General features: G+C 59.5%; 1 protein-coding gene across 2 annotated transcripts in view; it reads left to right on the top strand.

Moving 5' to 3' along the window:
• Rbm19 (RNA binding motif protein 19) overlaps positions 1-24662 on the top strand; it is a 94995-nt gene extending 70333 nt beyond the window's left edge. For both annotated transcript variants that reach the window (XM_023720635.1, XM_023720634.1), the window contains exons 23-25: positions 9841-9961; positions 23807-23918; positions 24061-24662. In XM_023720635.1, coding sequence (XP_023576403.1) covers positions 9841-9961; positions 23807-23904 — 219 coding nt within the window. In that variant the 3' untranslated portion in view covers positions 23905-23918; positions 24061-24662. The remainder of the gene's footprint in view (positions 1-9840; positions 9962-23806; positions 23919-24060) is intronic.
• Positions 24663-26278: the final 1616 nt, after the last annotated feature.

Here is a 26278-nt window from a genome sequence, read left to right as displayed (position 1 = left end):
CCTCCTCCTCTTTCTCCCCCTCCCCCTCCCCCCCAGCTCTGGGCTCCCTTTATGCTGGTCTCACGTGGGGCAGCCTAGGTGAGCACTGCTGTACCCAGGCATGCATCCAAATACCACGTATCTTGGGGGCACAGAACACTTCTGGCCTTTGAAGTGAGGCAGCTGCTCTGCTTTGGGGGCTGAGGCCAGGCCACACTCCTGCTGGGACACTGGGCCAGCCTGGCCAGTGCACGCATCCTTCCACGCCTGTGTCAGTGCCCTCGTAGCCCCAGCTTGAATAGTTAGGACCCAGAGGAGAGGTGGGCACAGGGGCCCTCAGCATGGCCCTCGCTCTGCAGCCTCTAGAGCTCACAGTGACCTTTCTCCACTGTTGGCCTTGGCTGTCCTCGGGGTGCCCTCCCTGGGGAGAGACCTTCAGAAGACCTGGGTCTGAATTCTGGTGCCACCCTTTACATAGTTCGTGATCTAGGGCAAAGGACTCACTTCCGGCGTGCCTCGTCTTAACCCCTATTGAACTGGTCATGGCGAGCTTTGGACATGCACTCCTGGCCTGTGTGCGCTGGCCGTTGACCTCGAGGAAGGTGTAGTAGTCACTGGTGGGTGCTGTAGAAGTGAGGAGCAGAGGAGTGAGGAACCCAGCCCCTTCCAAGAGCTCAAGGCGGGGTTGACAAGGCACCTGTGCTTGGAGTGTCAGATCCCTTCTGACATCCCTTGTGACAACCGCCTCAGTGCCCCATGTGTCCCTGTGTGTGTCTTGGTTGGCTACCTCTGCTGCTTGGTTCGTTGCGTACAGCCCCAGGTGCATCATGCACCTGCACCATGGAGGGGCTTCACAGGCGGCCTGTGGCACCCAGGCCACGTTGCTAAAGCACACCCGTCGCTGGTGATTTGTGGAGGCAGCAGCTCTTCTCTATCCTGCCTCTGCCTCTGTGCGCAGCTCCAGGGAGGAAAAGGGCAGCTGAGGACGTGGCCTTGGGGCCTGGCATTTCTTCCCCTTGCCTCTGCGAGCAGCTGTTTCTGGCCCAGCCTTCCTGCAGCAACTTTTCCTTCGCAGCCACCAAGGCTAGGACCCCTTGTGCCCCTGGCACAGGGCAAGCAAGCAAGCCAGGTCCAAGTCCAGCCATGGCACACAACTCCTGCTCAGAGCTCTTTGCTTTTCTCTCAGGGATGCTGCCATTGGTCACCCTTCCGCTCCTGGTTGGCACTGTCGGAGTGGACAGCACTGTCCGCTGACACACAGCAGTGCACTCTCCGTGCCAGTGCACAAGCTCTGAGTTCTGTGCGTGTGACATCAGTTCGTGGGGCATGGGCTTCCAGAGGACCGTAGTCAGCAGAGCGCCCGGACTTCCTGTGTCTCAGCACAGAGGTAGCTGGAAGCCAGGCCCCAGGCCCTGAGGAGAAGCCGTATGGGCTTGCCTCTTCTGACCGATGGACTCCCCCACCAGCGTCTGAGTCCCTTCTGCCTGTGCCCCAGTGAGCAGCTGCAGGTCACTGAGCATGAGCAGCTCCTTGGGTCAGGGCTGCCCTGGACAATCCCCAGACTGAAGAGGAGAGGGAAACAGAGAAAGAATGGTGCAGGCAGGCTCTTGAGGCCGAAGGCCCTGCAGAACCTTGTGCCCCCCTGAGGAGCCAGGCCGGGCCAAGCCAGGTTCCTGAGCTCCCGCCCAGTACTCGCAGCAGCAGCTGCCAGCCTCTAATGGTACCTGCACCGCAGTCTCCACTTTGAGTGTGTGCTCACTATCTCAGCCCCTAGGTGGGGGATTCTGGTCTGTTATCCTTCCCTGAGACCCATGTCCCACTTCATGTATCCCTGGGGACACGGGTCCCTGAGACCCTATCTGGAGAGACATGATTGTCCCAGGGACTTGATGAGGGCTTTGTGGCCAAGCTCAGAGCATCAGGCAACTGCCGCTTATAGCAAGGGCCCCCACCAGTATGGCTTCACACACAGTGTGTTCACCCCACACAGCACCTGTGCCCCACCCTGCAGTACCCAGAGTAGGGCAGGAGGTTTGCACAGGGTCTATCTCCCTGATCCCTCAGGACGTCCGCGAGCTCACCTCTGTCGCTGCAGCAGGGCCTGGGACCTGCTGGGGGCCCAGCTCCAGGCTGGTATGAGCTACTCTGGCACCCTGGGGTGGGACCTGGCCCTCTGCACTTGTCACAGGCACTGGTGACCAGATCCCAGCTCACGGGAAGCCAGATCGATGAGCTGGCACATTCTCCCAACCTAGGACATTTCATCAACTCCTGACGTCCCAAGCAGTAAATGTCAGTCCCTGTGAAAGTGCTGGTGTTATCTAAACCTCCAGGTGTGATGATCCGGCATTTCTCCCAGATCCCGCCCCAGGGAGCAGGAGACGAAGGTCGAGGCGGGCAGGAGAGGGATCCTAGAAAATCAGGGACTCTGAATGCAGTGGCCCCTGGCCCCACCTCGCACCCTGTGCACGTCGTGTGTCTGGTCACTGGTGCCACAGCAGTGTCTCAGAAAGGCCATGTCTCTGAACTGATAAAACCATCACCTCTGAAGTCCCGTCTTGGGAAGCAACAGTACTAGACATTTGGGTCCACTCTCATGGATCCTCTCGGCACCCTGAGGACAGGCCATTGGGTAAGCTGAGGCTCCAGGGCTGGCAGTCACTTGCTTAGGGTCATGCAGCTCCTACTTCACAGCTGGGGACAGTCAGGGTCCTCCCTGCCTTCATGCCTTTAAGCTGAATTCCATGCTCTCTCCCTGTGCCCCCTCTCACTTTTGGAACAGGGCCCGCCTGCGGGGGGTGCTCTGCAGAAGGCCCAGAGGGTCTCCCTGAATGTCGCTCCTGGGAGGGGAGCATTGTGACAGAATCAGCCCTGCTGGTCCACAGATAGGCACAGTTCCCAGGTCTCCCTGCCCCGAGGCCAGACTCTGCCTTCTACCTGGGCAGGTGTGCCCATCCCTATTGGCTGAGCAACCACCAATGGCCACCAGGATTCCATGCAAAACCACCCCTTTCTCCCCCTTTAATGGAGCAGGCGGCTCAGGGTGGGAGGAAGGCAGGGCCTCACGCAGAAGGGGAGGGATGGGAGCACGGCTGGCCGTGCAGTCCAGAAACCAGGACGCTCATTTTCCCTGCGCACCGCGCCTTTAATTTCTTCCTCCCCAGCCACCGCGCCTTTGTACTTTTGCAGTGCAGCTGTTTTTATTTGCCGCCACTGCTGTTGTTTTAAAAGGTCTATTTTCACATGGAATGTTATCCAATTAGCAGAGCAATGTGTTGGCTTAAATAAACACTCGGGGGGAGCCGACGGTGGGGAGACGTGATGGCGGCTGGCGTTGGCAGGCGGCTCTTCTCGTTGTGGTAAACAACCGCGCCTTTAATTGCAGGGTCGCTCCAGCTCCAGTCTCTGTCCTCATTTCTCCGCTTGTCCTCTAGGCTGGGGATGGGTGCAGGGAGTGACGCAGACATGTGTCCCCAGCCCAGGTGGGGGTACTAAGGGTCACCAGGGCTCACATTAGAACCTTGGGTGCTGTCCACACCCCACAGTATCCACCCACAGGACCCCTAAGACCCACCAGGGCAGCGTTGGTGATGAGGCACCCGGCAGCCGCCTGCCTCCACCTTCACATGCAGTGATGTGTGCTCAGCTCGTGTCTAGGTGACAGGGTGCAAGGGACAGGAGTTCCATGTCCCCAGGGACCCACAGGAACGCAGCAGAGTCTAGAGGGGACACTGTCCCAAGGAAAAGAGCAGCATCACGGACACCTCTGGTCCGTGTGGGCAGCGCCGTGCCAGGATCACTGTAGCCTGGGATGTCAGAGCTGCCCTTCCCCGCTGAGGGAGGGCGGGGGGGTATCTGGGGCACCCTCGGCAGACAGTGAAGGTAAGGGGTGTGGTGCAAAAAGCACTTCCGCCCCAGGCAGCCCACAGGTGGCACAGCTGAGAGGTCCTCTGAGCCTCAGGGGTCCTGAGCTGTCTCCTGGGAGCTTGGCACCCCGTGTTCTGGGCCCACTTTTCTGCCCAAGTGTGTGTGTGTGAACCGTATGCAGTTCACATGCATGTAAGCTGGGATTGTGCCCAGTGCCTCTTGTTCCAGCCGTGGGTCCAGGTAAGAGAGAATGTTTGGTTACAGAGCTTGTGTTTCAAGGGGAGGATTGAACTTGGCCAACATGTTTTACAGGCTGAGGACCTCGGGTCTGGCTGAGCCCTGCTCCTTCAGAGACGGTTCCCTGAGGGGCGGGCCATGCCTCATATGGCTGTTGACCTATCCAGCCAGCCAGAGACAAGTGCAGAGGGCTGGGCTCTTGAGGCCTCTTTCAGATGTATCGGGCAGTCAGTAGGTCTTACAAGGACAGGTAAAATTCAGCTAGGACCCTTTCTCCCATCAACAGCACTAAATATCTAGCTGCTGACAGCAGGAGGAGTGCCAGGACCCGCCCTGGGGGTCCCACCACACCCCTACTCTGCAGCTGAGAAAGTGGAGACTCAGAGGTTGCTCATCGTGTCACATGACCTAGAAGCGGCAGGACCAGGCTTTGTGCCCTTGGGAGCCCTGAGGGTCACCAGGCCACCCCTGGCCCTGGCTCCCTTCCCTGGTGGCTATTCTAGCTGTGCCAAGGGTGTGGGGACCTTGGGGTCCCCTTCTCTTGTCCCTTAAGGCAGACTTGGCTCAGAGTAGGGGACAGCAGGTCTCAAGGGACATTGAGTTGAATTAGATGGAGCTGAGGGAAGGAAAGCTGCCCGTTTTAGAGAACTGAGATCCCGCAGCCTGGCTGTGAGCCTTGGGGTTTGTTTAGGACACTCGCTTCCAATTCCATGGTGTGGAACTAACCAGGGGCCCACAGAGGCATCACCACTATGTGGAGAACCCAGGACATCATCAGCTGAATGCCTGCCTAGTGTGCGGCTCCCCCACCCCCAGGACATGGCAGCAGTAGGAACCCAGAGGACAGGAACTGTAGCAGTCACTGCCCACGCGTCCTTTGGAAGGCCACACAAGAACCTCCCAGGAAGACGGAGCTTCCCGCCAGAAATCACCAGCCTCTATTTCTGGGCCACCTGGGAAAGGGGAGCAATCCAGGCCCTGGCAGTGCTGGCCGGGCCCAGGTCCCCTCTCCCCATGTTTGGTGGCCCTGTTCCTGGGTACATGGGCATTCTTGGCTGGCTTAGAACCCACTGACCTGCGCACCAAGGAGATGTAAGGTTCAGGGCACATCGGCGTCCCCATGCCCAGATTCCTTCAGCATCTGCTGTATCAGGCAGCTCCCCGAGAAGCAGGAGGGGACCAGAGAGTGCCTATGCTCAGCTCTGCCTGGCAGCTGTGGCCCCAGGCAGCTTGTCACAGTCCTCAGGGCCAGAAGCACTGCCAAGGGCACACAGTGGTGTTTTGTTTTTTGGTGGAACTGAGGATTGAACTCAGGTCCTTGCGCTTGCCAGGCAAGCACTTATTCTACTGAGCCATCTCCCCAGCCCCTTACAAAGTGGTTTTAGTTGGCTGGGACAAAGCTGCGGCCTCTGGGGAGCTGTGGAAAGGTTAGTCCGGCACCACACTGGCAGCCTTCCGGCGCCCACCTGGCCTAGAGAGATGGCAACTGGGCCCGGCCACAGTCCAGCCTGCACTGTTGTCCCCACGCCACTCAGAAGGCCTCCTTCCAGGGAAACTGGACCAGGCAGCGCCAGGCCAGGATACCCCAAACACATGGTCCATGGCTCGAGTCAGATAAAATCAGGAGCCAGGGTGTCTGCACAGCCAGGCCAGAGACGGGACAGTGGATGCCCCGGAGCTGCTCTGCACACTTGCAGGTGCCGCAGCTCACAGCAGAGCCTGGCTCCAGATGTGCTGCCTAAGGCAGGGAGCCCACCCGTGCCCCTGTCAGGGTAGAAGGACTCTGGCACCATTGGAGGGTTCCTGATTCTTCAAAGGAAGAGATTTTTGGAGGAGTCAGTGGGACTGAAGGACTCACTAGAGACTAGCGACAGGGAAACATCATCTCCATTAGGCTGAGGGGACACAGGGAGTAGTTCCACCTATCCTCCCTGCATCTGTGCCACTACCTCCTGTTCTGTAATCCCAGCACTTAGGAGGCTGAGGCAGGAGGATCACTGTGAGATCTAGACCAGCCTGGGCTGTGAAGTGAGCTCAAGGCCAGCCTGAACTGCACAGTGAGACCCTGTCTCAAAAAGAAAAAAAAAAAAAAAAAAATCCCTGGGTAGAAGGTGCAAGGAGCCCTGGCCTCAGGTGCAAGCATAGGCTCCCACAGGTAGAAAATGGGGGTGACCAACCTCAGCGATCAGTACCTGGCAGGAAGAGGCTCCCGGGGCCATCTGGCTTCTTTTTGGCGTTCTCTCTGCCAACCACTGCGTCCCTGGAGTTGCTTCTGGATAGTGGGTGGGCTTCCCTAGCAGGCCAGCAGGGGGCTGGAGGTGTGCTTTCTGGAGGCTGGAGGCGTGGGTCCTGCGCTGTCCTGCAAGGGCCCACATCGTGCACCCGGGGTGCAGGTCCAGGGCAAGACTGCACAGTGAACTTGCCAGAGTGGAAGGCCAGGTGGCCCTAGGTTGCCCCTTTCGGCCTAGCCACACCCATCCTCCAGTGCTCTGTGGACTGCACTCCAGGATGGGACAGCTAAGCCAGGCAGCCCTGGCCGGCCACTCACCTGGGAGATGAACACAAGGAGGTATTGTGGGGAGGGGCAGGAGGAACGGGCCAGGAAAACACTGGCTGCAGCCTGTGTGAGAAGGACAGAGCCTTCCTGGGCCGGCCAAACACTGACCATCGCAGGCCAGAGAGGAAGAAGGAAGCTGAGCTGCCCACACACCGCCCTGGAGCCTCTCTTCCCCTCATTGGAGCGACACTCTCAGAAATAATTGGAGGTCCTGTGCTTGGGTTCTGTCAGCCACAGTCCACACTCTTTGCCTGGAAGGCATTTTATTCCCAGAGAGGAAACCCTAGGGAGACAGCAGGAGTTACCCAGGAACACAGAATCCCTCCAGGGAGCAGGACCAGGGGCTGGGCCCTGCCTGGAGCTGAGTACTAGAAGCCCTCAGGAGCTCGGGAGGGAGGGTCGCTGGGGTCCAATGTGGAGGGGAAGCTGCTGGCCGAGGATCCTGCTCTTTCCTGTGCTGGGCTGGAGCCGTCACTCCCTGCAACAGGTTCCCTGCCCCTTGGGGTCAGAGCAGAGTCTTCCTACCCTCCTCCTGCTCCCCTGTCCCCTAGGATGTCTCGGATACAACAAGTTCTCATTACACCTTCTTAATGAAACGTAATTACTCCAGATTATCCAAAGCCAATTTTAGCTTCAAATCACTGTCCCCACACCGCCTGTGACAGCTTAAGGCCACCGCATTCCAGCCATCGCAGCAGTGGGCGCACAAGAAGGCGCTCTTGATCTCCCCTTAACCTGTGGGGACTGGAACAAGGAACAGTAATTCTGTTATTTGTGGAGAACCCTGTACTGCATTCTAACAGCAAACACTAAGGAGGTTTTGGATCTGAGCTATCGTTGTTCCTGCTCTTTGGTTACTAATGAAAAGTCAGGCATACATAATAATGACAATGACGATGACAAGGACGAGGACAGGCAGCATTTCCTGTGACTTGTAGCACACTGCGCAGTGTGCGCAGCCTGAGACTGAGAGGTTCACTGAATCCTCCCCCTGCTTGGGTGCTGAGAAGCAGAGGCCCGAGATGTTAAGCTCCTTGCCAGAGGTCACACAGCTTCTAAGTTCTAGAGCTGGGATTTGAACTGAAGTAGCCAGCTGCAGAGCCTGCGCTCCGAGCTGCTATGCCTGCCTGCCTCTGAGCACGGAAACCTCTTCCATGCTAATGCAGTGCAAGCAGGCCGCGGAGCAGTGATGACACCAGCCGGGCTGATGGCAGAGGGAGCCCAGCTTGTTCCCTTCTTCCATGTTCGGGCTGAGCGTCCACCAGGTGTGGCCTGGTGGCCGTACCAACCTGCTGTGTCCCAGGGATGCAGCTCCTCGGGGATTCTGGTGCTGGGCTGGAACCCCCCCCTTACCAGACCCTCCCCCGTCAGACCATTTCCTGCCTCACCAGCTGAGAGCCCGTGTGTTCAGAGTTCTGAATGGGCCATTTCAGCGCGGAGTCCAGATGCAACTTTATGTCTGCCTGGAAGAAGATCCAGAGCCTCTGCTGGCAGAGAGAGGCGTTTAAATGAAAGTTTAAAAAAAAGGAAAGAAAAAGTTCTCCGCACCTGGCACTTCTCAGCACAGAGGATGACGAAGCGCTCCTTTGCTCTGGCTGTGTGTGGGTCTGGGTGTTTTCCTGCTCCCCCCTCTCCCATCCTTGCAGCTCCAGTTTTATCTCAGAGACGCTGAGTACCGCCCCCTGTGCACCTTGCAGGGAAGGACTTGCCCAAGGTCACCACATCACCTGCTAGGATAATGCCCCAGGTCACATGGCTTCAACAGCAGCACTGTTCTGACTAGCAGCTCTGGAGGTAGCAGGGTTGGCTCCTCCTACAGGGACATCCACCCCATGATGGCTCTCCTGGCTTCCGGCAGCAGCTGGCAGTCCTCAGTGTTCTTGGCGTGCAGTCTCATCACGCCTGCGTCTGCCTCTGTTCCCATACAGCAGCCCCCGAGTCACCAGTCCTGTGAATGAAGCCTGCCCTACCACGATGTGGCTTCGTCCCACCTTGTGCTCCTGCAGCCACTTGTTCCCAATACCATCACAGCCTGAGGTCCTGGGGTGAGGACCCGCTGGGTCCTCTCTGGGGGACGCAGCCCAGCCATAACAGTCATGCTATCAGCAAGGCAGAGTGGCTGGTTCCATCTGGCCTGGCTTCTGAATATATGGCACCTCTGGAACCCACAGAAGTTAGAAAGACAAACAGCCCCCCTGTCCTAGTCCTGTGGCCACCATCACTGCCTAGAGACAGACTGGAGGCTCCCTCAAGTCGCCATGACTCAGCCCTACAGGGACCTCTGGGAACCCCGCTGGCAGGCAGAGGGTACAGCTGTGTCGCATCTGAGATGAGAGCCAGCACCTGAGTGCTTGCTGTGTGCTTGCCATGCCCTTGTGCTGGGGACCATTCCGGGCACTGTGACACCTTTCCTTATTGTCCCCAGACGCCATAGAGTGGTCATGCTGCATTCCTGTTCCAGAGGTGCAAGACTGACTTAACTTGCTTGTGCTCTGGAGGCTGGGACATGCAGGACAGGCTGGCTCTGCAGTCCAGGAGGACTCCGGAAAAGCCCTCCTGTTGCATTCAGGCGGTGTCGCTGCTGCCTAGATCTATGCCTGGGAGAGGCCCAGAGCAGGCAGGTCCAGACAGGAAGCAGTCAGTCATGGCCACAGACTGGGGGACAACTGGGGACTCGAAGCGATGGCTGAGGAGCTCATGTCCCTAGGCTGGGTGAGATGTTCTGGAGGTGACACGGAGAGCCGTGCGCAGCTCTGAGCATGCTGTAGGTGGATGTGTCAGAGGCTACGGACTGGGAGGAGAGTGACACCAAGTAGCAGTGCGGGCCCCTATGGTTGCCCTGCTATGGCCCCGCAGACTGGGCTTTCTCACCCGGCTAGGGCTGCTGACTGCCAGGTGCAGGCAGGCTGCTAATGGGGCCCCCCCTTGGCAGATAGGATCTAACGTGGAACATGAGATGGCCATCCAGTCCAGGCACCAACGACGGCAGCTGTATTGACTACTCAGTCATTTGCAGCTCTGTCCCTGGAAACATAACCCATTAATTAAATAGATCCACCGGCCAGCACTCCATCCCCACGGGGGCTCCAGGGTCCAGGGCCAACACCTAGACCCTAGGGTGGTGACAGCAGGAAGTGCAGAGTGCCTACTGCCCACTCCCATATTCTGCTAACCGCTCCTATGTTTCTTGTCACCCACAGCGAGCCTTCAATGCCCTGTGTCACAGCACCCACTTGTATGGCCGGAGGCTGGTCCTGGAGTGGGCAGACTCTGAGGTGACCCTGCAGGCCCTGCGGCGGAAGACAGCTGAGCACTTCCATGGTAGGAGCGGTGTGGGGGTGGTTTCGGGTGACTCAGGGAAAGGCCAATGACCACCCCTCCTCCCAGAGCTGTCCAGAGTCTCCCATACTGGCCCCAAGCTGGGTACCTTCCTCTCACTCTGTACAGCAAGTGTCCAGGTCATCTGGAGCTCAGACAGGTGCGTGAGAGCAGGTGTTTAGTCCTGCGATTGTTTCAGGGGCCACGACCTGAGTTCCTGGCCCTGCCCTGTTGGTACCACAGTCTCTGTCCAGGTACCCAAGGCTGTTCCTTATCACCCATGGACTCTGGGGCCTTCCCCAGGGACCGAGCTTTTCAATTTCAGAATGCTGCGTCCAACTCTACTTCCTTCGTGCCGCGTCCCAGGGCCGCGGTCTTCCTGCCAGGGCCCTGAGCTCACAGGCCTGGCTGTACGTCTCACACGGTGATGGCACCACATCGGATCTTGATGACTGTTCTCTCAGTGACCAGAAGATGCTAAGCGTCTGCCATGTCCTCATGCTGGGGTTGCTGCCATGGCTACAGCTTGGGGAGGAGGGTGCAGCCGGCCTCCACATTCTCAGGTGGCTGCCCTGGCAGGGCCAGGAGGGTCCTGGAGAGCCCGGTGCTTCCAAGGAGCAGGGAGCCTGCAGGGCTAGGGCTGTGAGCCGGAGAAGAGCGGTGACACTGGTCGGTGCAGTGGGTCCCACAGCCCTGTCCTCTGATGCAGGGTGTGCAGGCATGCCCTAGGAAGCGCTGAACCCCAGAACAGTGCCATGCTGGGCCCAGGGCAGGCAGGCACATGTCCCTTGCTGTCCTTGCTACCTGTCACTCAGTGACAGGGGAGCCAGAGCCTCTCAGACACCCCTTGGTGGTGGTCCAGCCAGGAGGCAGAAGGGGTTTCATGACAGTCACTTGGTGAGCTGGGCTGTAGGATGAGGCCATGGTCTCCCATGTGCCGAGACCCTCGGTGGCCACTGCGTTACTCCTGCGCAGCTGTCTCTGGTATAACAGGTGCCTGCCACTGATGTCCGTGCCCATCCCCGCAGGGAGCTGCGAATAATTCGGATTTTAACACGAGTGAGCTGGGAAGTTTTCACCACAGGGACAGGGCACTGAGGGAAGAGGCCTGGGCAGGGGGTTCCAGGAGGCCCACAGTGCTGGACAGTGAGGTGTCACCCAGGGGCTGTGTGCCACCAAGTCCCCTTCACACTTGTCCCTGTGGAGGGACCAGTATCCAGGCTCTGCGGCCGCCCTTCCAGGCCATGGGCTGAGCAGCAGAGCTTTTGAGGCAGCCTTGGGACGCATGCCCCGCCCCTGCTCGCTCCTGCTGTCATTTTGCGGCCATGCGATATTCATCTCTGTCAGTGACACCTTTGTCTGAGTCCCCGTGTCCAGCAGTCTCTGATGCTGTACATGCCCGGCCCTTCGTCCACAGCTCTGAGCCATGGCAGACATGGAACCAGAAAAGCACAGGCTGAGTACACTGCTGCAAGCCCACGGCTCAATATGTCCCCAAATCCTGACGCACAGGAAGAGAACCTGTCCATATCGACAGGCTTTGACAGCCCCAAGTGCCCCATCGGCAAATGTTTGTGTAAGGGGCTCTCCCTGGAGCGCGCTCAGCACTTCTGTCTGGGGTAGAGAGGGGCCCCCTTCGATAAATCGAGCTCCACAGACAGTGTGGGAGGACCCAGCCTGAGGCCTGCCTCTCCACTGTCTGCATAGCTGGGGTTCCCTGGGGGAGCAGCGAGACAGCAGGTGCCCCAGAATGCCCCCTCTGCCCGTGACACCTGGGCTGTCCCGCACAGACCGCAGGCCTCCTGCCCTCCCAGCTGGAGCGGGCCTCTTCCCTCCATGCCCTTTCCCTGTGGTGAAAACTACCAAGCTCATTTGTGTTGAAATCCACATTGTTCACAGCTCCCGGGGCCCTGGCAGATGCCAAGGGCAGCGGGCTCCATGCCCAGCGGCCTCAGCTCTGGCTTTGACTCAGTCTCTGCCAAGAAGGCACTCAGGTCTCAGGCAGAGGCCACCAAGCAGCGGCCACAACAAAGGACCCCTGTGGCACCAGGGCCGTGGCGGGAAGGTGGCGTCTCCGCCTTCTCCGCCTGTCACTGCGGCCTGTGAGCCATTCTTGGAGATAGCGAGGGTGGCTGAGCAGGTAAACAGAAGCCAGCCCTAGGAAGGCTGATCCTGGAGCCCCTGGGGAGACAGGTGGCCCAGGACCCTAAGGAGCCAGGTGGGGCCAGAGAACACCAGCCACAGGCCTCACGTCATCTCTTGTCTGAATCCCAGGGGGAAATACTGCCATCGTCCTGTTTAGCTCATGAGGAAAGTGGCACAGAGGGCAAGTGGCTTCCTCAGAGCACCCAGCCATGAGCACAGCGTCAGGACTCACCTCTGGGCTCAGGCATCCTGCCGGCGTGTGCCCGGCTGCCTACGTGTGCTGCCGTCACCTCTCAAACCCGTTGCACGGCCTCAGCCTTGTCGCCTATATATTGGGTGCAGGGTGCCCAAACTTACTAGGAGGTTGTGGGGCTCCGAAGGGTAGCTGCCTGTCATGATGATTTACCAGAGTGAGCGTCGTACTCCTGATAGCTGTGGTCTTGGCATCATACCCAAGGGCCTAGTTCTGCCTCACACCCTGGGCGGCCTCGCGCTCCGGGAGCCCTGCCTAGAGAAGACAGGGAAGAGCCATGGCGTTCACCACCTGGGTGGGGCACGAGTGTGTGTGCATGCGCGTGCACATGGAGGTGCGCAGGCGTGAGGTGGTGGTGCCCAGGACCGGGTGTTCACATCACTTCAGACACCGCCCGTCTCCTGCCTCTCAAGCCAGCAGCGCAGCCCCTGTACATAGCAGGAGCTTAATAGTGCAGCCCAGGGAGGCAGAAGGGGAGGGAGGGGCTCCTTGCTGCGAGTTCCACCACCACATTCTGCTCTGCCCAGGCAGCTTCAGGCCATGCAGAGGAGCCCGTTGGAGCCCAGCTGTCCCCGCCCTGGCAGGCGGCCTCCTCACCCCATCTCTGGATAGCGGCACCATCCTAGTTTCCTTTCAGGTCTGAGCTCAGGAAGCACCTGTCAAATTGAGCAGCAGAGTGCAGGTCATTGAACATCCTTGTGAAAGTCCCCCATGTAGGCAGGGACCCTGACCCCAGGTGGGTGCTGGAGGTGGGCGTAGCAAGCCCACATTCTCCCCACCCTCTTTCTCCTTGTCCTCAGCTGCCCTCCTGGTTCGTCCCTGGCCAAGAATCAGACTCCCCATCCCCTCTGGCGTGCAGCCCCGTGGTAGGTGAAGTGCTATTCTATTCTTGAGCACCTCACGTGTGGGAGTGCGAACAGAGAGCACGCAGAGCGGGGAGAGACGCGAGCTGCCGCTGGCTGTGTCCCTTTCTTCCTGCGCATGTTACAAAGCAGCAGGGTTGCGGCACCGAGAAGCTTTCAGGACCCGGCAGGCTCTGGTGCCTGCGCTCGCAGCCGGGGAACATAATGGCACGGGAGAGACCCGCCCGCACGGCTCCGTGTCTTAAGCGCTCACAGCCAGGGAGGCTGGGCAGACAGGCTTTTATTTGGCCAGGAGCGCGGCTCTGCTCCCGCGTGTTGTCTTATTCCAGCTGGGGAGGACTGACGGGCTGTGGTTAGTGCTGGTACCTTTCACCTCCAGAGCCGGGAGCCCAGACACGACCGGAATGGCAAGTGGCTGGCGGTGGCACCGTCCTCCGCCCACCTGAGCCGCAGAGGGGCTTGACTCCCGCACACAGATAGGGGCCGCCCCGATCACTTGCTGTCCTCCCGCTTGAGCAAGCGCCCAGCCTCTGAGGAGCAGGGAAGGAGCCTTGATGCCCACGCCCTCCTCCCAGCTGCGCAGCCCTCCTTACCTCTAGAGCTCGGCCGGGGGCAAGGCAGGACTTCCTTTTCCCGCGCCACAGCATGCACCTCACCCTTTGGACGTGTCAGCGTGCTGTTACACATGCAGAGGTAGCAAAAACGCTGCATCCCTGCAGCTGGAGCCTCTAGGAACAAGGTCCCCCCCGCCCCATGTGCCCTGCTCTGAGCGCAAAGCGGGCGCGTGGCAACAGCGCAGGGAGGTGGGCAACACCAAGAGCCTGGGCGTCAACATGGCTGAGGATGGGTGAGCCTGCAGGATGCTCTGGGCACTGGGCCCGTGCTGACTGCGCTCACCGTCGTGGTAGCCGAGGGCAGCAGGGCTCAGCAGGGCTCAATGTGAGGCGCAGCCAGCACGGGACTACCTTGTGTCTTGAGGCGCTGCCAACCTGGGGAGAGGCCCTAGAGTGCTTTCCTAAAGCAGGTCAAATCAGGCAGGTGGAGGCCTTTGTCAGGGACCTGTGGTGTAAGAGAGTGACCAGCAGATTTAAGAACTGGATTTTATTTTAGCCTTCCCCTTCCTGGAGAGAGGAGTCATTTCTGTATTTAAGAAGTGTCCTGAGTATGCCTAGAGAGGTACACTGAGCGGCCTGGTCCCACGTAGCTCAGGACCAGCAAAACAGCTAACGCCCCTTGTCATGCCCCATGTCCCAGGCAGTTCTAGATCCCTGCTGCATGAGATCTACCTAAGCAGCAGCTGCAAAGGAGGGCCACAGTCTATTTTTACCAACCAAGTTTTACTGGCACATAGCTGTGCGCATGGCCAGCTGTTTACACAGGCCTGTGGCTGCAGAAGCAGTGTGCAGGCCCCAGGGCCCCGAACCCAGAACCTCTGCTCCCTGGCCCTGCACAGAGCAAAGGGCAGGCCCTGGGCCCTGCGGTGGCTGTCCTTTATTTTACCCAGATGGCTAATTCCTCCTGTCCTGGCCATTCCAGGGGTAGGATAATGTACGGTGCTCCACAGAGGGAGAGGAGAGCTCTCCAACACGCTAGGTGCGTGCGGTCTCCCTGGGGAGTCAGCATTTCTGTGCAGCTTGGAGGACCCAGCTAGTCCTGGGCACAGGGTTGTTCAAAGCAGGCCTCGGCAGCTGGAGGGCAGGCAGGTCCAGGGAAAAGAATGTAGGGGCCAGGCTGGAAGGGCCTGCAGGCCTCCACGCTCAAAGCGGTGGGGTTTGTCTGACCTGGCAGGAAGCCTGGCTTGCTTTCTAGATGAACCAAGAAGGTCCTGGAAGGCTTAAAAGCTAGCACCAATGCCAGAGGGATGCTGGCAGGCCTCACCTTTGCTGCTGCGTGGGGCTTGCGTGGTGAGGGACTACAAAGGTTCGTAGTCCATTGTTGCCATGTAGCCACACGCAGGCTGAGCCGGGACAGAAGCCTCAGGGCAGAGAAGCTCTGGGAAGGGTGGATGGTGCACACGGGAGAAAGCAGGGCTAGCGAGGCTGACGGGGCTGGGAGCTCAGGGTGTGCTAGTTTTGAGGCGCCTGTCAGGACAGCCCCAGGGTGTCAGGCAGATAGGTCTATGAGTTCCGAGCTCAGGGGCAGAGTCTGAGCTGAGATATAAATTTGGAAGCCATCAACATACGGATGATATTTAAAGCTGGCAACAGTTCTCACACACACACACACACACACCCTCCATAACTTAATCATCCACCGAGCAGCACATTTTCAAAAGCGCGGGGACCGGGAGAGCCGGTGATCCCCAGGCCAGCCCCTGCAAGTGGGGCTCCTTGGTCTTGGCCATGGAAACATAATCACCAGGCTTTACAGGCACAGGCAGGGAAGTGCAGCAGGGATGTGAGCCACAGAATTTATTATCCAAAGGCTCTCTTCATCGCAGCTCCCCGCAGGCATCTGAAGACCAAGGTTTTCTGTAAGCTCCCATTTCAGTTCCTCACTGGGGTCCCTGGGCCCCTTTTGTACGCTGTGAGGTGTTCAAAGAAAAGTGTCCCAAGTGCTGGAAACCAAGGTTCCCATGGGAAAGGCTGCGGCCGAGGTGGGCATGGGGAGGTGAGCAGGCTGCGCTTGTCCTCTCCTTGTGCTTTTGAAGACAGAGTCTGGCTAAGTTGCCCCATCTGGACTATAACCTGTGATTCTCCTGCCTCAGCCACCTGAGTGCTGGGATGATAGACGTGGCATGTGCCACATCACCCACCTCAGGTTCTTTCAGTGGTTGGCTGTGGGCTGCTCTGGCCATAGCACCCAGAGAAGTTGGGATGGGCCTGGAGATCCGACTTCCTGTGCGCTCCCACCACTGCAGCTGGTAGGAGTAGAATCAAGAGAAAGAAAATAAAAATCAAAATTGTTTGATTCAAGGCGGCTCCTAGCCAGGAGGGAGAGGAAGGCAGCTTCAGAGAGCCAGATGCTCCTTCTGAAGGCAGCGCCGAGAAGCCTGGACCCCAGGCCAGCTGAGCAGGTGTCCCCAACCAGCCCCGCCATGCCCCACCCGAGCCTCGCTGGGTGGTGTTTGGGAAATATTTCCCAGTGCTTCGCCAATATCCTGCACACACTCGACCTGTCCCCCGGGAGTGGCTGTCCGTGCGGGGAAGGTACTTGCTCCCAATCCAGCTAAATTGTTATTGACTTGTGTTCTCTGCGTTCTGCAAACATTTCACTCAGCCATCGCCAGCGAGGCCAGGAACCCCTGCTAGGGCTAACGGGGAAGCCAGCTGTGCTGGGCCATCACTCCTGCTCCTCCTCATCGATCACAGAATTAAACTGACAGGAGGCGGATTGTGGAGCGCCTGGGAGGGGCAGGACCCTGGCCATGATGGGATGAGGGTCCAGGGGCCTGAGGACTGAAGGGCCACAGAGGCAGGCAGGAGGCAGGGGTCCCTCCAGCGTTATGCCAGTGGTAGGGGATGGCCGGGTTTCCTGGCCGGCAGAAAGCCATGGAAACCTAGGGTTTGTGATCTTGAGTAAAAGTAGCTGGACTTCGTAGACTTGAGAGGAGAGAAGACAGGTCAGAGGCCGCCTGGGTGAGCATCAGCCAGGAGCAGCTGAAGCTTGGTGTTTGGCCTGCAGAATAATAGCCAGATACACAGCGCACTCCTGCAAGCCCAGCCACTCAGGAGGCTGAGGCAGGAGGGTCACAAGTTAGATGCCAGCCGGGCAGTTTAACAAGATCCTGTCTCAAAGTAAAAATTAAAAATGTAAAAGTGTTGGGGCTGGGGAGATGGCTCAGTAGAATATGTGCTTGCCTGGCAAGCGCAAGGTCCTGAGTTCAATCCCCGGTTCCGCCAAAAAAAAAAAGTAAAAGTATGAGGATGGAGGTGAGTCTCTAGCACCACACACAAAAAAGTATAAAAACAAAAACATTGGGCCGGCCAAGTAGCTCAGCGGATTAAAGCACCTGATTAGACAGATGCAGGGGCCTTTGGAGTTCGATCCCAGGGCCTGCCGTGCCGGCTCCACCCCCGGGGCACACTGAGATGGCAGTTGAGACTGGGTATGGTGGCACACACCTGTAATCCCAGCACTTGGAAAGCTGTAAACAGTAGAATCACTACAAGTCCAATCTACCCAGTGAGACCCTGTAGACCTTGTCCTAAATTAAAAAAAAAAAAAAAAATTGAACTAATCACTACTATTTTGCTATTGGAAGATTTGGCATGAAAAATCAAGATTCTGGCCTTTCAAAAAAATCAGGACTCCCCACCACAGCAGCAGGGTCTGCAGAGCTGCTGCCCATTTTTACCAAGTGTGAGCTTCCTGTTTGCCCTGGGCCATGGCGTCCCGCTGGCATCCCTGGTCCCCCATGGCCAGCACGACCCCCGCAGCATGTACACGTCCTGGGCACACCTTAGCGCACCTGGCCCTTGGAAATAGCCCCAAGTCTTCCACTCCACTCCCCATCAGGCCCCATGCCGAGAGGAGGAGAGGGAGCCAGTGCGCACCAAGTCCCTGCAAGTAGGAGGTCCCCCCAGGCCAAAGCAGCATGGCAGCAACCCCATCTACCCTCCAGTGTCCTTTGCCTTTTCTTCCGCTGCTGGCCTGCAGTTCTCCCAGCGCTGCGCCTATCGTAGATGTATGCAGGCCAGGCCTTACCTCAGGATAAATCCATAAAGGCCCAGAGCAAGACCCCTCCGCCCACCATGTACACACAGCGCGCGTGGCCAGCGCAGCTCTCCAGACCTGCTACACCTGCAGGACTGCCCGGATGCCCAGGGGGAGGCCCCACCCCAGGCTGCTATGTGGTCCTGTGCTGCTCAGAGAGCCGAGCCCCCAACTGCCGGTAGTTGTGGTGGCCATAATACTCCGCACTCCCCGAGGCCGCCTGCCCTGGCCTGCTCAGCACTTTGCTTCTGGCTTGTTCTGCTGGCAGTGGCTAGGGACCTCTGGCCCCTGCAGAACTTGTGGGTGCGTTGCAGCTGTGCCCACTACTCGGGCGTGCTCTGCACCTCTCCTGCTGGGCCCCTTCCTGGAATAGGGCTGGCCAGTGTCTCCCAGTGCAGGGCAGGCGGCATTGGGCTCTGGAGGGTGAGCCAGCCACCCTTTCTGCAAGCCCCATGCAGAGCGTCTGCCGCAGTCACATGACTTCCCGGAGCCCTAGAGCAGCCACTTCCTCAGCCAGAAACTGGGACAGTGATGTCACCAGCACCTGGGACATGAGGAAAGCCTATACCCAGCCTGCTGCAGAGCCAGGGGTGCCTGGGGACTTGTCCCTGTTTTGTGTCCCCAGCCCTAGTTTGGGCAGTGGGGTTCTCCATTTGCTGGGCCCTCTTCTGAGTTCATCGTCCATGTTCGCTCAGCACCCTTAGAACCAGGCCCTGGGCTACGTGCCCTCGGGCCCAGTGTCACCAAATCCTCTGTTTGGCACCACTCCCAATCCTGTCCACACATGAGTAAATGGGTAATACAGAGGCCCCCAGATCCCCAAATGCACATCACTTCAGTGCCACCACCAGAGCCCCATGGGACCCCCAAGGCAGCAGTTGTCCTTCAGGGTTTTAGTTCGGCCACCTTCCCAAGCCAGGGTCCCATGAGACCAGCCCTGCTGCCATGGTCCTGGTCAACAGATCAGAGCTGGGAGTCTGGAGTGAAGCCCCTCCTGGTAGTCCTGGAGGTGGCAGGGGCAGGTCAGGGCCCACCTGCTGGCTCCAGGAAGGACAGGCTGTGGCCTGGGTGCCTAAGCATCTAGTGTACACCTGCCATACGCCACACTGGGGCAGGCCTGTCAGGGGCCTGAAGGCTCTGCACAGGGGCACAGCCGGGGGGCCTGGGAGGCCAGGCAGGGTCAGAGAGATGGCCAGCCAGGGTGGGGAGACGGCCAGGCAGGGTGGGGAGACGGCCAGGCAGGGTGGGGAGACGGCCAGGCAGGGTGGGGAGACGGCCAGGCAGGGTGGGGAGATGGCCAGGCAGGGTGGGGAGACGGCCAGGCAGGGTGGGGAGACGGCCAGGCAGGGTGGGGAGACGGCCAGGCAGGGCACCCATGCCCCCCGCCACAGGCCTCACGCCATGCGTCACCAGTACCCGGATCCCCGAGGTAGGAGTTGCAGGTTGCAGGTGACCCCAGGGTTTGGTGGCCGCCTGTTGGAGCCACCACGGCGCTCTTTTGGCAGAGGAAACCCAAGGGCCATTCTGCTAATACCAGGCCCTGCTGCCCCATCTCAGGACGGCACACTTGGGCACGCGACAGGTGGGCAACACCGAGCAGCTCTAGCTCCCATCTCCAGGGACAGCAAGGACACAGGCGGCAGGGAGAGGCAGGCCCGTGTGGCAGGTGTGCACGGCCAGAGCCAGGCAGAGGGTCCAGGGCAGTGGGCCTGTGCGTGGGTGCCAAAGCTGATTTCTCTTTCCACAGCAAATCGTGTGATGCCCTTAGGTGGCCATGGAGGTCCTGTGTCCTCCCATGTGGTTACCCTTGGTCCCAGGGCTGGTGTCACTGTCCCTGACTTAGAGAGGAGAGCAGTGGCCACTCTGTGCTGAGTATGCACTGTGTGCCAGGCACAGGCTTGCAGCCTGACATATATTTGCCTTCTTTTTTTTTTGGAGATAAGATCTTGTGATGCAGCCCAGGCTGGCTTTGAACTTGCATTCATCCTGCCTCAGCCTCCTGAGTAGTGAATGGCTGGGGTTACAGGCGTGCACTGTTACTCTTAAACGCCTTAGGCAGTAGGCGTTGTAAACAGTGTTGTCTTTCAGTAACTGCAGAGATGCAGCCCTGAGGCGAAACGACTTGCCTAGGGTCTCTGCGCAGGTGTTGCAGTCAAACCTGGCTGTGCAGCCCCGGCCCGGCACTGTTCCCTCGCCTGGCTGTCCAGCTGGTCACCTCCTCTCAGGACCTTTAGAACTGCCTGCTCCGTCAGCGCTCTCTGACCCCAGCCTGCCTTCCTCGTCACTGCCTCAGAAGCCAAACCCTGAGCAAGCGCTGCCTCTGGTCCTCACAGCCACAGCCCCACCGCCTTCCCCTCCACCCGCCCAGCGCTTCACACAGCGCTGGGCGACAGCGCCGGGCGACAGCGCCAGCCGGGGAGGGGCGCGATGCGGGCTGGCATTCTGTCAAGGAATTAATTGAAAAATAAAATCATTAGGTGGGAACTCCAGAAATGCAGAATCGGTGGTTGGAGGTTGGGGGGGCCAGGGGCAGGACGAGGGGGTTGTTGGGGGACGGCTGAGCTTTTGTCAAGTTAATTTCTCGGGTATTGATGTTTGGTGACATTCATTTGTTGTTTATCTTCGGGTGCAGCTGTAATACTGAAAGAAAATGCACAGCTTGTTTCGTTTATTTATTTTACACCTTTCCCTGGTTCTGCATTATGTTTGTTTGGTGAAACCCACTGAGGCTTTTGATGTCGGGGACGCGGGACTTCAGCAGCTGTTCCAGGCGCGGGATGCCGCGTCTGCGATGGGGAGCCCATCCCGAGCCTGCTGTGGATTCGAGCCAGGGTCAGCTCATGCCACACTGGCCCAAGAACTCATAATCTATGTGGGGTGGCCAGGAGCTGAATAAGGAAACTGAGGCACAGAGAGGTAAAGCCCACACTGAATGTGGACAGGCTACTCTCCGCGAGGCTCTGGGGTGGGAGGTGCCGGGGCTATGTGGATGCCCGGCACCCTGCGCAGGAAGCAGGGTCGCTGGAGGGCCTGCAGTGCACGTGGGGCCTGCCGGTGCGGTGAAGGCGGCTGTGGCAGCTCTCCCTGCATGGGCCTGGCACTCACACCGCCTAGGCAAAGCCCGTGTTTTAAAGCGATGCATGCAGGCCCCCGCCTGTCACAGACGTACCACAGGCCCGGTGCAGGGCAGCACTTGCAACCCGGTGCCCCGGCCCACGGGCTGCCAGCAGGGCGTCGGGCTCCTTGTGGAGCTTCTTTGGAGCTGGGATGATGCAGAGGAAAGTGGGGCCTTCAAGTGGCGTCAGAGCACAGGGCCAGCGTCCAGGACAAGCAAGACAGTGGGTGTGGCCATGGGGCCTGGAAGCAGGGAAGCCCAGCTCAGGGGCTCAGGTGCACCCTGTGAAGAAAGCCAGGAGGCTGAAAGGCACAGTAGCTCAGCGACACACATGAACGCTTCCTGGGCCCCAGGGCCCTACAGGCTGAGCCCCCACTGTGGACCGAGGGTCTCCTCCTTGCAGCGAGCCCACAGGCAGGCACTGTACCTGCCTGTGAAGGTGAGAGAGGGCTGCTGGGCGGTGGCGGCATCAGGACTGGACCCAGCCAGCCTCAATAGGCAAAGAGCAGCCATCTGCTGAGGGAAGTGTCAGGGTGCTAGGGGCAAGCAGTGTGGAGAGAGGGCTTCCACTGGGTCATCGGACCACTCACACCGTTGCCTCCTCCAGGAAGCCACCTGATTGCCCACCACTGGAGCAAGCACCTCCCCGGCACCAGGCTGACTCTGCCCGAGTTGGAGGAGTTCCAGTCCTTCATCCTCCAGGAGGCCGAGCTGCTCTCATGCATGGCCAAGTCTGCCGTGTGAGGGAGTCTCTCGGCCTCCTTCTGGCTCCTGTTGGTCTCCAGCAGCATGAACTCCTCCCCTCAACCTTCTTGTCCTTCATTCAGTCACTCAGCAAACACTGGGCATCCACAGTGTGATGGGCTGTCCCAGGTGTCAGGACAGTGCAGGGCCCACAGACAAGCCTGCTTCGTGAGGCAGAGAGGGCCAGAGACAGAAGTGACTGGGTCCTGGCTAGGCCGGCGCTCTGCACCCCAGCCCTTTCTAACTTTCATTTTGGGGTGGCTGGCTGGGACTTGCACATCCTCCTGCCTCTGCCTCGGTGTATACCCCCAGGCCCAGCTGGGATCTGACTTACCACTTGAGCCACCTCAACAAAAGGGGAGAGAGCTCACAGCCGGCTGGCCTGGGCTCAGGCTGGGAGGGCAAGGGGCCCTGCTGCCCACCCTCAGACCAGCCTAGCACAGCTAACCTGAGGCAGGACGATGCCAGTTGTCTGGGGCTGGGAGGGGTGAGGGATCGGGCCGGCCAGCAGGCCCTATTTTGTTGCCCTTCTATTTCCCGGCATCTATTACCTGCCTGTGAATTCAATTTCCAGAGGCCATTGTGCGCCTCTGGGCCAGCGATTATGAGCAGGCTGCTCAGGGGAAGGCACTGCTGCCCGCCGTCCCTGCAGGCTTTCATCACTAACAATGATGGGTGCAGCTGCCAGGCCTCCTGGTGGGTGGGTGTTGGGCAGCCCTTCCCAGGCCGCGCTCCGCAGCCAGCTCCCTCGCCCGTGGTGGGAGAGGCGCACGAGCCCTTTGTGGGCTGTGAGCAGGGGTTGGTGATGACACCTGGCAAGATAGAGAAGGTATAGGCACGCCAGGGGAGAGGAGGGGAGGAGCGGGGCGTATGTGCGCCTGTAATCTCAGCACTCAGTAGGCTGAGGCAGGAGGATTGCTGCGAGTTCCAGGTCAGCCTGAGCTACAGAGGAGGACTCTGCTCAAAAAGCAAAATAACAACCCCCACCCCCAAAAAAAAGGATAAAAAGAAGAGGGTCCTTTTTTTGGAGGGAACAGTACTGGTGCACAGCACTCAGCTGGGGTTGCAGGTGAGGTGCTGGTCAGAGGCAGCAGTGGATGAGGGCCAGGATCCCGGCCAGTCTGAGAGGGGTGAGGTTGTCCTGCTTGGTGGAGAGGGGAGGGGTAGGGAGGAACTGGAAGCTCTACAGAGGGACAGGACATGGGGCGCTGGGGAAGGGACAGCCCGCAGCCTGTGAGTGGGTGGCCTAAACAGCGGAGGGACTGGCGGACGTGCAGGGGCCTAGAACCCAGGGACCAGTGCATTGCCTGGGTGTCTGCGCCTTCACCGGCGCTGGAGACATCTGTGGGCTTAGTGGGGGGCGGCTGAGTCCAGTCCTGACCCTGCCGCCACCTCCTGGTTGGACAGCTTAGGCCCACCAGCCCTCCCTCACTTGCACAGGAAGGTATAGTGCCTGCCAGTGGGCACACTGGGGAGGAAGAGGCCTCTGCCCATGGAGGGGACTCGGCCCGTAGGGCCCGGGGCCCAGGAAGCGTTCATGTGTGTCGCTGAGCCTGCTGTGCCTGTCACACCCCCTGGCTTTCTTCATGGGGTGCACCTGAGCCTCATTCTCACCTGTCCCCAAACAGAAAACTCTGTTTTCATCAAAGTCCAAGTCAAGTAGCCACTTGTCTTCCAAGCCACTCGTTCACGTTGGTCCTTTGTTCCTCTAGACACGGGAGCTCCCCATCTGTGTCCCCAGCCTGTGTTCAGCTCCAGCCACTTTCTACACTGTTAGAGCCCCTGGCCTCTGAGGAAGCAGGGCCACCTTCTACTTGCGTTGCTAACCACTGGCCTTGCTGGGCTCAGCCTTGGGTTGCGGGAGGTGGAACAGAGCAGGAGGCCAACCCCATCTTGGGATCTCGGGCTGGGGGCTGGGTGGCAGAGGAGGTAAGCTGCAGGCTGACAGGCTCTTCCCTCTGCTCTCCCCTCCTTGTTCTTGGACTCCCCTCTCCTGCCCCCTCGATGGTCTACACCCCTCTCCCCTGCGGGTCTGCTCCATCGCTGCCCACACACGGTCTGGGCTCCCCCAGAGCCCCCGAAGAAGAAGTGGTCTGCAGTGTTGGATGGGATCCTGCAGCAGCTGGAGGACAGCGCAAGCGACAGTGAGGAGCAGAGCCTTCAGCTGTGAGCTGGCACCACCAGGTACGCGGCTGCAGGCCTCAGGGACAGGGAAGGTCACTCCGGCTCCTCACGCCCTGCAGCCTGGGCTAGGGGTGGGGAGCGGCAGGGTCGTGGGGGACCCAACCTCTGTCCAGCAGCTGATGTCTGGCCATCTTGCCTGCAGGAGCCACCCACACACCTGTGAGAGAATCCGGCCTAGCACTGAGCCTCCTGGGCCTCCTCCACCCAAGGCCTCCATGAGAAAGAGACCAGCAACCCAGACATGCAGGGCTGAGCCCTGGCCACCTGCCTTTCTCGCCCCAGGCGGCCACCAAGAAGCCATCTGCGTCTGTCCCAAGGACTAGGCCTGCGTCTCTCGCCTCCTGGCCGTGGGGACCACAGCCTGCTTCTGTTACCCTGAGACATCGCTGAGAGTCTCCAACACCAGGCTAACAGGGCACAGTGGGACGCAGGGGGGTGTAGAACACAGGGAGGGTCTGCACCCAGCCAGCAGCGTCCCCGCTAGTCTGCCAGGAAGCACTGTGCGCATGCCCTCTCCACCCCATGTGGGTCAGCACAGCCCAAGGCCAGGTGACCTGGACCGGACGGGGGGCTATAGCCCCTCAGCCCAGGCTAAATCCCTGCACAAGCTGCTCCAGCCATGCAATCCAGAACATGCCAGCCCCAAGGCCTGGCCATTCCTGTGTCCAGCAAGGTGGGTGCTGCCTGCCTCATGTGGGCGGTGCTGGAGAACAGTGGGTCGGTCCAGTAAACTCTCGACATTCACCTGCACGTGTGGCCTCCTTCCTTTGTGGCAAAGGTGATGTCAAGGGACACCCGGGGTCCCTGCCTTTCTGTGTGTGTAAGGTTCCCGTCCTGTGCAGCTCTTGGAGTGGCCCAGATCCCCAACTGGGCTGTGTGGTACCAGATGTTCAGCCCCTGCCATCCTGCCTCACCCCTGAAAATTAGCAGCGAGTGATAGGAGCCCAGCACAGCCAGGCCCCAGCTTCTCCAGTGAAGAGCCCCACAGATGGCACAGTGGCCTTGGCCTGGTGGGACCATCTGTCTGGGCTCCAAGGGGGGTGACAGGGCTGAGACCTTCCCTGTCCAAGTGCTGGGTGGTGGCGCCTCCTGCTGGAGCCTCTAGATGCATGTGGTTTGTGCCCACATGTCCCCACTCCATGGCAGGGGACAGGACCCCTGTGGGCCTGGTACCAAACAGGTAGGACAGACACTCCCCCAGGAGGGCCCATATCCTCTTCTGCTCAGCAGCACGGCAACACGCAGCCTGGCCACAGCAATGCCACCTTGCTCCACAGCCTTGGAAGCCGGGCTGTGACTTCTGCACCCTCGGTCCCCTTATCCTTAAAATGCATGCTGCAGGCAGCACCCCATCACAGAAGCGCTGTGGGGCAGAGCTTTACACAGTTGTCCTGGGTCACATGGCATCATGTACAGATTACAAATCAGCATCTGATCCCAGACTCGGAGCTTCAGGGAGGCCTGGGAACAGACACACAGCCACAGGATAGCCGGGATGCGGAGCCACCCTGCTCACCAAGCCTGGTCCAGGACTGGCTGGGGCAAGGAGGCCAAGTCTGTGTCCCCAGCCTCCCTGCTACAGTTCACCTCTAGAATGTCCCCAAAGGCTCCTGTGTTGAGAGGCAGTTGTGGGTGGCAGGTGTCTTGCCCCAGCAAAGGAAATGTGACTAGTGAAGGCCTCAGCCTAGCCTCTGCACCCTGTCCTGGGGTCACTGTCGGGAGTGGAGCTGCGCACAAGTAGCCCCAGGGCCCCTGTCACCCGCTCCTATTGTATGCACAGTAGGCTCCATTCTTCACAGGCAGCCTTGCAGTCTGGCTGGACGCACGTGCTGGCTGGCGTGGCATTCCGTACCACTAGGCCTCAGCCTCCTCCACGCACTGAGAACAGCCATGCTCCTCACCCCCGCACCAGAGCCTGCCTGTCACACAGTGCTCAGGGCCCAGCCCCTCGTCTTTTCCGTTCAGCTCCGCGTTTCCCCCTTGAGAGCTGAGTCCAGGCCCCGCTGCACTGTCCCCTGGCCAGTTGATCTGCAGAGCCGCACCCAGCCCCACTGCAGCCTGCCTGTGCCCGCCCCTGGCCTGGTTCCTCCCTGTCCCAGCTCCTGGAGCAGGGGAGTCTGGAGTCTGAGGGTCTCTGTGCCGTGGGCCTCACCTCTTCCAGCGAGTGAGTGAAGCGGTTGGCTATGTTTTCATTGCTGCACTCGTCCTCCTCAGAACTGAGCTCAGTCGAGGGAGGTCAAAGCAGAGGGGCCAGGCACACTGGGAAGGTGTTCAGGAGGCAGGCAGCCACTGGGGCATGTGGGCTGAATCTTGAGGCTGCCGGGGCAGCAAGAAAGGAACAGTCACCATCACGCAGGCAG

Source organism: Octodon degus, unplaced genomic scaffold, assembly GCF_000260255.1.
Source record: "Octodon degus isolate 3935 unplaced genomic scaffold, OctDeg1.0 scaffold00076, whole genome shotgun sequence".
NCBI classification, from domain to species: domain Eukaryota; kingdom Metazoa; phylum Chordata; class Mammalia; order Rodentia; family Octodontidae; genus Octodon; species Octodon degus.
The sequence above is the reverse complement of the archived record's forward strand: the minus strand, read 5'-3'. Positions and strand labels throughout refer to the sequence as shown.